The sequence below is a fragment of the Callospermophilus lateralis genome, chromosome 9, assembly GCF_048772815.1.
Source record: "Callospermophilus lateralis isolate mCalLat2 chromosome 9, mCalLat2.hap1, whole genome shotgun sequence".
In the NCBI taxonomy this organism is placed as follows: domain Eukaryota; kingdom Metazoa; phylum Chordata; class Mammalia; order Rodentia; family Sciuridae; genus Callospermophilus; species Callospermophilus lateralis.
Window position 1 is genome coordinate 20,762,307 of NC_135313.1, and position 12,043 is coordinate 20,774,349.

The 12,043-nt window shown below is 37.5% G+C and overlaps 1 protein-coding gene across 1 annotated transcript in view; it reads left to right on the top strand.

The window, feature by feature from the left end:
* Nucleotides 1-10,933, top strand: part of Mreg (melanoregulin) — a 66,330-nt gene extending 55,397 nt beyond the window's left edge. Inside the window, exons 3-5 of the mRNA XM_076866013.2 lie at nucleotides 6,972-7,062; nucleotides 8,401-8,564; nucleotides 9,131-10,933. Coding sequence (XP_076722128.2) covers nucleotides 6,972-7,062; nucleotides 8,401-8,564; nucleotides 9,131-9,265 — 390 coding nt within the window. The 3' untranslated portion in view covers nucleotides 9,266-10,933. The remainder of the gene's footprint in view (nucleotides 1-6,971; nucleotides 7,063-8,400; nucleotides 8,565-9,130) is intronic.
* The last annotated feature ends 1,110 nt before the right edge of the window (nucleotides 10,934-12,043 follow it).

Sequence of the window (12,043 nt, forward strand, 5' to 3'; positions counted from 1 at the left end):
AAAAAAAGAAAAGGGTGAAATATTCAAACATAGCTACTTCTGAGAAATAAGATTAGAAAAAGAAAATGAGAAAGGAAACTTGTGGCTTTTAGTTTGCCATTTTATTTTCTTTAAATTTTTATTTCTATTATAATGTCCTTACATTATTTTTATACCTAAAAATAAATTGGTCTCTTTTGAGGTTGCTCCTAAGAGTTTAAGATGATTTAAAATGTATATAATCTATTGTTAAAGGATATTTAAAATATATAAATCATATTTTTTAAAATAGTTTTTAATTGATAAATAAAAATTGAATATATTTGTTATACACAGATGATTTTTTTATCATTAGTTGTTCAAAACATTACATAGTTTTTGACATATCATATTTCATACATTTGATTCAAGTGGGTTATGAACTCCCATTTTTTCCCCCGTATACAGATTGCAGAATCACATCGGTTACACATCTACGTTTTTACATACTGCCACACAAAATTACATATAAGAGGAAGTGAGGGGAAAGGGGGAAAAAAAAAAAACCAAGGGAGAGAAATGAATTACAGTAGATGGGGTAGAGAGAGAAGATGGGAGGGGGGGGAGGGGAGGGGGGGATAGTAGAGGTTAGAAAAGGCAGCAGAACACAGGTGATGTTTTGAAATTCGTGTGCACTGTGGAATGGCTCCATTGAGCTAACATTTGCATTACTTCACATACTTATCATTAGATCACCTTTTAATAAGAAGTAGAAATCACTTGTTAATTGTCCCAATTATCTACAGCCTCACATTAAGATAGTAGGGATAAGAATCAAATGTTGTTTCTTAAAGTACTTATTTGACAAGTGAAAATTGTATGAAGTACAAGTGATGATTTGCTGCCTATATACATTGTATAATGATTACCACAGTCAAATTAATTAGCATATCCATTACCATCCATAATTCCTATTGTGTGTCTGTGGGGGTGAGAACACTTAAAATCTGCTATTGTTTGAAATTTTAAGTAAACAAGACGGTGTTATTTACTATTGTCACTCAAGCTGTGTATCAGCACAATATCATTTCAGCATAACTCTTAATAGCCATCATACAGAATCAGTCAGTATTCATCAATGGATGAATACATACACACAGAAAAATGTTATTTTGCCATAAAAAGAAGAAAATTCTGTCGTTTGCACAATATGGATGAACCTAGCAGTCGTTGGGCTAAGTGGAATAATCAGACACAGAAAGACAAACACAGCATGGTCTCACCTATACACGGAACCTGCAAGGTCAAGTCACAGAAGCAGAGAGTAGAATGAGGGTTGTGGGGGGGCCGGGGGGAGGAATAGAGAGATACTGGCCTGATCATCAAACGTTTTAATTTTGTGCACAGGGAAGTGATCTGAGGAGCTTACAGCAGGGCTCAAGGTCAAGGCCAGCTCCTGGAGAACTAGCTGTTGATGGTGGACTGAGATCCAGGTTGCTCTGCCTTTCATGTTGTTGCCTCAACCTTCTTATCTAGTAGCCCTAATCTGATTTGGCCAACAACAGGAGAGGAGAATAACCTTAAGAATTCAGCTATAAAGGTCTTCAGTTATTAATTTTTAATGACACGTTTTTCAATTTTGACTTGGTTTCCAGGTCTCTTGTGCAGTTAACTCTGTATTTTCTTTTGCTACACCTTTGTTAATTTATTTCTTGTTAAGATCTAGGGCCACAGAACCATAATGACTACAGTATATTATTTCAGAAATTACGGGAAAACAAATTATTTTAGAAAATAAGACTTTAACTTTTGGTGTCTACTAGAATTGAGTTGAATTCACTTGTGAAGAATGTTTAACTGATCTTTGTTACTTTCAGATTATCCCAAGCTTAAAAGATAAATCTTTACAATATGTAAATTGTACATCAGTTGACTTGCTCTTCCAGGCACAGTGGTGCACACCTGTAATCCTAGCAACTCAGGAGGCTGAGGCAGGAGGATTACAAGTTCAAAGCCAGCTACAGCAACTTAGTGAGGCTCTAAGCAACCAGTGAGACCCTATCTCTAAATAAAATACAACAAAGGGTTGGGAATTTGACTCAGTAGTTGAGTGCCCCTGGGTTCAATAGATGAGTACCAAAAAAAAAAAAAAAAAAGACTTGCTCCTTGCTTGTCTTTAATACTAGGAAGTAGGTGAATAGATTTTGTACATCCCCATTTCTCATTTACTGCACTTAGATTCTGTTCACTGGGTTATATGTTTAAAAGGAATTCAGATTCTCCAGTTATGATTTATTTTATCAAAGGCTAATTCTTAGATAAAATCCTACCAAAAACTTCCATTGGTTTAAGAGCTTTATATGTTGCACAGAATTTCTAGATATTATAATGTGTTTATTCATGATGATTCTGTCAAAAGAAGACAGTAATGGTGTCCATATATATGAAATGCCTAGTTTCATTCCACTAATCTTAACAAGTACCTATCATGTGCAAGTTGCCTGTGAACCACACTAGGGAACAGTGGGATCCAAAGATGCACTAGGTACAGACCCATTCTTAGTACTGTTAATTAGGTGTATGTTGCATCTGTCAGAGTAACACTGAATGAATTTGTATAGCATTCGGTGTGGGTATTTAGGAATCGCAAAATAGCTCATAGATGGACAGCAGGAAGGGAACATGGATAATCCAAGGACAAGAGGATCTCTGAAAAATAGAGATTTGTCTACACTTAGAACAAGGCCTAAGGTATCGGCCTAAGGAACTAAGAAAAACTAAGAGACCTTCAGTCACGAGTTAGTGAAGCCACCTAGTGGTTGGTTACTTGTGTTAAGGTGTGTGGACATGAAACAGCTCTGTGGATCGTGTAACTAAAGTTCTGATCACTTTTCACTAAGTCCAAAAAGCAGGGTCAGTTTTATTGACGATAAGCATATTGTACCACTCTGTCTGATGCTTTATGAAACAGGATTTAAGGCAACTCACATGAAGGTACAGGGATATAGCACAAACTAGAACATGAGAACAAAAAAGAAAAGATCATAATGAAGACATAAAAAGCAGCCCCCGAGTTGTAATCATTAAAAAATGCCTACTAAATCATATATAAGTGTGTGTGTATATATATATATATATACATATATATATATATATCTTATATATATATATATGTATATATATATCTTTATTTTATTTTTATGTGATATATATATATATATATATATATATATATATATATATATATATATCTTTATTTTATTTTTATGTGATGCTGAGGATTGAACCCAGGGCCCCCGCACACTAGACAAGCGCTCTACCTCTAAACCACAACCCCAGCCCCAAAATCCTATATATATATTTTTAATGAAAAGACTAAATTTCCAATTTAAAGTAGAAACTGATCAGTTATAAAATTTGATGTCCAGAAAGTTAAAATAGTGTTTAGGAAAAGTAAAATCCCATTTGATGCTGAGAACAGACACATTTCTTCTGGGTGTCCTGAGGAATGGACTAATAAGTAGTGGAATGCATAACATTTTCCTCTCATAGTAGAAATCATTCTAAATCTTGGAGGATTTTTTTTTTCTGTTTTTAAATTGCATCTACACTGATTTGGAGGAGAATGTGCCTGCCTTGAATTTGAAGGGCTTATATTAATCTGTCAAGCCTCACAGTTGGCCTTAGGGCATAGGTAGGAGTATTGTCATGTAGCAGATGAGGCAACTGAGAGAGAGAACTTCCCTGTGGTCAGGATGTTAATATACAGTGAGCTGGGATCCAAGCCTGGACAGTCTGGGTCTTTTCCAATGTGCTATGCTGATCGGGCAACGAAGCATATAAAAGGCCTATCTAATGAGGAGGACAGCACTCAGGTTTCCCCCCCCCTCGGTTTTTCCAGTCTGTAGAGAATTGGAAAGAAGAAAAAGTGTATTCTATAAAAGGACCTATCTATAAAGTTCTATGTAGATAACCCTCTCTAAAAACAAATTTCCATGACACCTCAAAGGTGTACTTAGTTCCATGAAGGATTCTAATGTTTCTAAAAGATTTAGCCTCAGTATGGGGACTAATACACAAGACTGATAAAGAACTTTTCAGAATGATAGCCTGTTAATGTCTTGCTGAGTTCTCGAAAGATTCATCCCATCAAGGGAAAGTAAATAAGACAGAGTGGTTTTTCTGCATCTATTGAGATGATCATATGATTCTTATCTTTTGAGTCTTATTGATGTGATGAATTACAGTTATTGATTTCCGTATGGTGAATCAACCTTGCATCCCTGGGATGAATCCCACTTGATCATGGTGCATGATCTTTTGATTAGTTATTATATTCGATTTGCCAGAATTATATTGAGAATTTTTGCATCTATGTTCATTAGAGATATTGGTCTAAAGTTTTCTTTCTTTGATGTGTCTTTGCCTGGTTTTGGAATCAGGGTGATATTGGCCTCAGAATGAGTTTGGAAGTGCTGCCTCTTTTTCTATTTCTTGAAATAAATTGAGGAGTATTGGTATTAGTTCTTCTTTAAAGGTCTTGTAGAACTTGGCTGTGTATCCGTCCAGTCCTGGGCTTTTCTTGGTTGGTAGGCTTCTGATGGTGTCTTCTATTTCATCACTTGATATTGGTCTGTTTAAATTGTGTATTTCTTTCTTGTTCAATCTGGGCAAATCGTATGACTTAAGAAATTTGTCGATACCTTCAATATCTTCTATATTATTGGAGTATAAGTTTTCAAAATAATTTCTAATTATCCTCTGTATTTCTCTAGTGTCTATTGTGATATTGCCTTTTTCATCATGTATGCTGGTAATTTGAGTTTTCTCTCTCCTTCTCTTTGTTAGGGTAGCTAAGGGTCTGCCAATTTTATTTATTTTTTCAAAGAACCAACTTTTTGTTTTGCCAGTTTTTTCAATTATTTCTATTTCAGTGATTTAGACTGGTACAGAATAGAGGACACACTAACACTAATAGAACACACACTAACCCACAAAATTATAATTATCTTATATTAGACAAAGGTGCCAAAAACATGCATTGGAGAAAAGATAGACTCTTCCACAAATGGTGCTGGGAAAACTGGAAATCCATATGCAACAAAATGAAATTAAACTCCTATCTCTTGCCATGCACAAAACTTAACTCAAAGTGCTTCAAGGACCTACGAATTAAGCCAGAGACTCTGAGTTTAATAGAAGAAAAAGTAGACCCTAATGTTCATTATGTGGGATTAGGCCCCAACTTTCTTAATATGACCCTTATAGCACAAAAATTAAAACCAAGAATCAATAAATGGGATGGATTAAAACTAAAGTTTTTTTCTCAGCAAAAGAAACAATCAGTGAGGTGAACAGAGAGCCTGCATCCTTGGAGCAAATCTTTACCCCTCACACATCAGATAGAGCACTAATCTCTAGGGTATATAAAGAACTCAAAAAGCTAAGCACCAAAAAAAAAAAAAAAAAAAAAAAAAAAAAAAAAAAAAAAAACCAAAAAAAACAAAACAAATAACCCAATCAATAAATGGGACAAGGACCTGAACAGACACTTCTCAGAAGAGGATATACAATCAATCAACAAATATATGAAAAAATGTTCATCATCTCTAGCAATTAGAGAAATGCAAATCAAAACTACTCTAAGATATCATCTCACTCCAGTCAGAATGGCAGATATTATGAAGAAAAACAACAATAAGTATGGTGAGGATGTGGGGGAAAAGGTACACTCATACATTGCTGGTGGGACTGCAAATGGTGCAGCCAATATAGAAAGCAGTATGGAGATTCCTTGGAAAACTGGGAATGGAACCACCATTTGACCCAGCTCTCCTCGGGCTATACCCAAAGGACTTAAAAACAGCATACTATAGGAACACAGCCACATCAGTATTTATAGCAGCACAATTCACAATAGCTAAACTGTGGAACCAACCTAGATGCTCTTTAGTAGATGAATGAATAAAAAAAAAATGTGGCATATATACACAGTGGAATAATACTCAGCAATAAAAGAGAATAAAATCATGGCATTTGCAGGTAAATGGATAGCGTTGGAGAAGATAATGCTAAGTGAAGTTAGCCAATCCCCCCAAAACAAATGCTGAATGTTTTCTCTGATATAAGGTGGCTGATTCATAGTGTGGTAGGGAGGGGGAGCATGGGAGAAATAGATGAACTCTAGATAGGGCACAGGGGTGGGAGGGAAAGGGAAGGGGTAGGGGGTTAGCAAGGATGGTGGAATGTGATGGACATCATTATCCAAAGTACATGTATGAAGACACAACATACTTTATATACAGAGATATGAAAAACTGTGCTATATATGTGTAATAAGAATTGTAATGCATTCCACTGTCATTTATTTTAAAAAATCAATTTAAAAATTTTGAAAAATAAAGACAGAGTGGTACTGAGCCTTTGATGTAGAAAGCATTGGCTAGGAATCAAGATGCTTGGGATTCCCAGGTTCCAGCATTTCTAACAACAAAGGGAGCTTCTGGGGGAGTCACCCTCATCGTGCACTTTGCAGTAAGACTTCGGTTTAAATATTAATCCTAGAACCTGTGAGCAGGACGACAGCGAATTAGTTAAGTTCTTTGAGCCTCCATTTCTTCATCTAACAATTGGCTTAAATACAGAAATTATATTAGTCGTTCACCACACACGGGTATTGTGCTTGTATATCTTTAATCTTTATAACAATCTTAGATGAAATATTTACCATTGTTTAACCCATTTTGCAGGTGAGATCTCTGAGAGAATAAAGTGAAGAGTTTGATATGTTTGTGGAAAGTGCCCTATCACCTTGTACTCAGCAGATTCTGCAGACATGGTAGCTGATGGTGTTCCTGCTGGCTCTATCTCATCCATCCCTTGCTCTTCATGTAGGCATGCTTTGAAGATTAGTCAAGAGAGAGGTCATGCGTTAAAGCAACATGATAGTCAAGAATGAGGTAGAGGTTTAGGCTAGAGGGTATGAATAATACTGAATTTTAATTTTCTTACAGGAGTGGCAAAAACTCAACTATGATATCTATGCCCTGCGGCAGATTCGAAGGGAAGTAAGAAACAGATGGAAACGCATTTTAGAAGATTTGGGTGAGTCTGAAAGAAATTGTGAAATGGTAAAAATAACCAGTTGTGATCATTACTCTATCCACCATGGTTTTTACAAAAGGAATGCCAGTAATTGGCTAATTAAAACTACCGTGTACTAATTATTTTCCCAATCCTGCTCTCATATCCTCAAGCAAAAAACCTCTGATATTTCTGTTTTCACCAGCCCATGTCTTGAGGACATACTCTGCCATGTGCTACTCCATCTGTCCCCATGCAGGGTAGCACAGGGCAGTGAAGTCATCCGGGGACTACGATTTACTGTTTCCCCCGTACATTGGATTAAATGGAGATAATTGGCCAGTTACTAATAGCTTTATAGATGAGGCAGGCTAGGACACATTTGGTTTTAAGAGAGGCAGCAAGACTTGGTACAAAATTTCTGAACAAGTAGAAGGAAGAAAAGTTTGAAGGTTGGGGAAAAAACCTTTGTGGCATTAGAGTAGATACCAGGTAATAGTTTTTCTTAATTCTACCAGGTTGTGATGTGATAAACATCATAAAATAAATCTGTCTTAATATTTATATTGACTATTAAATAATATAAGATTAATATAAAAATTAATATAAAACAAACCTCTCATCATAAAATAAACCTGTTTTAATATTTACAAAATGAATTTATCAATTTTGAAGTCCTTGGTCCTTCTGCTTTGAAAGCGCGCAATGTCCTGGGATCGTCACTTTTCCAAAGAGGGTGCCATGTGATAGCCCTTGATGTTTAGTGGGATGCCATGGGTTGAGGTGGGCCTCTGCCTTCTTAACTCACCCGACATTCTCGTGAATTAATAGTCTTCTTTTTACAATTAAGCTATTCTCTGAAGGTTTAAGTCTTGGGGCCTTTTCTACCTTTGGGTAAGTAATTTTCACCAGCCAACCATATTTCTCTGAGGAAGAAAATCTGGGCTTGGAGAAATAGGGATCTGGAGGTGATGCAGGGCGGGTGGGTGGGGGGGCAAGAAAGAATTCTAGAGACAGGGCCTCCAGGAGGCAAGAGTAGAGCGGACAGGGACGGGGGTTTCAAACTAAACATAAAGGGCCGAAAGAGGCAGTGGGTGAGTATGTGCTTTTAACTCTGAGGGACAAATTAACGCCGAAAAGCCAACAGGGAGAAACAGCAAAAGTATTTTAATTAAAGACTCTGCCAGTCACACAGAGCTGGGGAGCAGCACATGGAGTAGTGCCTCTGGCTCAGTCTTCTGATGTTTGTATACAATCTGCATTAGGGTCCCTTTTCATCTCCTAGCGGGCAGGAACCTTATTTCAGGGCAGCCATTTCCTAGTGGCTACTTTACATGAAGGCCAATCTTCTTGCCTCAGGTTTTCAAAAGGAAGCGGACTCTTTGTTGTCGGTGACTAAACTCAGCACCATGAGTGATTCTAAAAACACAAGGAAAGCTCGAGAGATGCTGCTGAAACTGGCTGAAGAGACCAGTATTTTTCCAAGAAGCTGGGAGCTCTCAGAGAGATACCTGTTTGTCGTGGTAAGTGGATGCTTTTTTTTTTTTTTTTATCTGCCCTAATTTTGTTTTGATTTCTGCCTTTTCTAGTATTTAATGTGCTCTTTATTCTGAAGCCACCAGCCACCACTGCAGGAGGAGGTGGCAGATCATGCTGCCATCCTATGCACTGGCTTCCAGTGGCCAAGTGGCACCAGAGTCACCTGAACTACTTTAAAAATCCAGTTTTCTGGATTACACCTAAAGCTCTTGCAGCTTGGGGTGTGGTTCAAGAGTCTGTTTTGCTGTTGATTCTGCTGTGTAGTTAGATTTCTGAATGAGTTGTAGGTCAAAGAGATGTGAGGGATATTGCTTATATAACCTAAGATTGAAAAGCCATTTGGAAGGACCCCAAGACTGGTGGAGTGTTTCTTGGGTAATGTAAATGAAGGGTGAAGGTATGTTTTTAAATTTGTTGGGAAAAATTTAATAAATATTTTACTTGTTCATTATTATTTCTAGGGAGGTTTTGTTTTTATTAGATTGATTTTGCTTGGCAACCATCTTTGTTTCTCTTATTTATTTATTTATTTATTCATTCATTTTTGCAGGACCGTCTTATTGCTCTTGATGCTGCAGAAGAGTTCTTTAAAATTGCTAGTCGAACTTACCCCAAAATGCCTGGGGTCCCTTGCCTGGCTGATGGCCAGAAAGAACCACACTACCTTCCATTTCCAAGTCCCTAAAGGAGACTCAGAGGCAGAATGGGAATCTTTCCACTCGGACTCAACAGCAAACCAAAGTTGGATGTTTGCTCGTAGAAGATTGCCAGCAAGTAGAGGGCCTAATCAGAAATAATCCTGAGCTCTACAACAATGTCGGGTTTTTGTGAGGACTTCTAAGAAATGTTCTGGTTTCATTGAAACACCCTGGTGATCTTGCATCTAGAAAGGAAGTTGAAGAGTTGGTCAGTGGGGGAATTCGTGATGGTAATTAGATTCTAAGAGCCCATTGTCCCAACCTTCATTTTGGTTGTACAATAAGCTCTGATCATTGGTCCTATTTGGGGAATAGGATATTCTAATTACTAAAGCAATAGAGCTATAATTGAGCCCCAAATAATTAGAATAAAACACAGGCTAACCCCTCACCCCCAAAGACTAGGCATTATGTGGCCTCTCTTCGATTTGGAAAAGCCTGCAGAACATTGGAGGGTGTCCCAGGTGTCATTCTCAATATCAGTTATGATTATTGATGAATCGGTAGAAAGGTCCAGGAGAGATGCTCAGAAGTGGATTCCAGCTAGCATGGCCTTTAGGCGAACTTCCTGTCGCTACAGATGAAAAGTTCTGTCTTCATGTGAGGTACATGCATCTTAACACCCTCAACTTTGTTATCTGGTGACCTCATTTTTGCTGATTGTCCATTTCTAGTTCAAAGCCCCTGGCATTTAACTGGGATAGCATCTGTAAACTGAAGATGTGTGACCTTCACTTCCTTCTCTTGTCTTTAATTTGTTTCCGACTTGTGAGCCAAGAGTCTCACCTGCCCACGGAGCACCTTTGCAGACCTGCAGATGTGCAGGCAGCAAGGCTATTGCTGGGCTTTCTTTGCAGATGATTTTCACATTGGAGCAATGCAATCCACAGAGCTTGCTTCTGTCCACAGCTTCAAAAGTTACTTGCCACTTAAGCAAGGAGCTTGCCAAGAGACTGTGGTTCATTTTGTTGAAAAGCCTTTAGGGATGTGTAGGATTTATCAGTAGAGTGCTGAGAACAATGGCAATATTATTATTATTATTATTATTTTTTTTTACATATTTTGCACTTCTGACTTCAGGTTAAAAACTAACTTATATAAGTCCAAGAAATTGTGACTTGAAAATTTTCATAACATGATTAGCTTTTTGGGTAGTGTCCACTATGTTTAAAATATTTCCTAGAAGATACATGTTCTCCATTTATTAATGCATTACAGGCCAATTTAGCTGATCTGTTTCTGGAAAATCCTTTCTAGTTTAATAAATAAACTTAAAGTTTTATTTAAAAAATATTTAGTACTTAAACTCTTGTCTTATGTTGTTTAAAATTAGCCTGCAGATATTTTCCTCACTTCTGTAGGCTCTTGGAAGATAAACATACAAATAGCAAAACAAGCAATAAAATAAAAAGATAATCTTAGAATGTCATATGGTTTTAATATCTGCACTCAGAATTTATGTTTTGTCTATCTGACTTTTTCAGTGTCAAAATAGATGAAATTATTTGCATCTATGGAGTTATAAATTGTTACCATAGTTTTTATTTTTGGTAATGAACCAGTAAGAATAAGATTGTCTGTATGATTACTAAAATACATGGAATTATCCAGAAATTTTTTTCCAAGGAATTAAAAACTTCTATATTAACTTGCAAGTTGGATGTGTGTTATATTTTGGAAAAATAAAAAGGAGTAGATATCCTATCCATAATCTCTTTCAATTAAAGGGCAGAGAAGCCAAGAGGCAGATGGGTTGAAGGACCTCCTGTCATCCTAAACTCAGTCAAGAGGTGGATCTGTACTGCAGTGAGTGGAAATGGCTGGGTGGTGAAGGGCTCAGGGGTGACTGAGGTGGCCACTTCAGAAGTCACTGTGTGCTCAGCAGGACCAGGGGCTGCAGATGTGCAGGAGATTGGAGGGCTTTCTTACGTTTAATCATCTCCTTGTTGACGATTTCTCAAAAGTTCATCTGAATATGCAGGATGATTTCAAGTGGTTGATGGATGGAAGTGTTTATATTAATTGCTATTTATTTTAGGGTATGCCAGGGGAAAATCCCTGTAACTAGCAGATAGAACACCTGATTTTGAATTTCATGAATGTTATTGTACAGCACAATAAAGGGAGGCACATTTTCTAAAGAATGTATTGGTGAGGGGCACCAGTGTCACTTAGAAGCTCCACGGCAGCTCCATGGGCCAGATGCTGACAGAGCAGTGGGACTATTGGCAGCAAAGGCATGACCAAATGGGGGCCTCGTGGCAACGTTCCACTGTCAGAGCAATGTGGGCACAATTATCATAATGAGTGCCACAGAGAGCTTTAGTGATGGTTAATAGAACATGGCCCATTAGATGGGTAAACAATAAGAATATTTTTCAGGCCATGCCACCGAAAAGTCTTGAGGATGGATGATCAGGAGGTAGGACACGGCTGCCTTAACAAACGTTATGATCTCTTGCCAAGTTTCCAGGCCAAGGCTATTCTTCAAGTCCAGAAACTATTCACTAAAGGAAAGATGGATCCTCAGAAAGGACTTGTGATACCATTGCAAGGGAGTATGACAATATGGTTAATTACTTGGCTACCTGTACACTGAAGAAAGGTGGTACACAGACACTCAGAGGACCATGAGGCACAAGGTCCACATCGATGTTGCTACTCAGGATATTATTGCCGTTCTCCTTTTAGAGTGGAGGCATATGGCATTTAGATAATATATGGACTTTTCTCCCAGGTCTTACATTAGGTCCACTGAATTCACC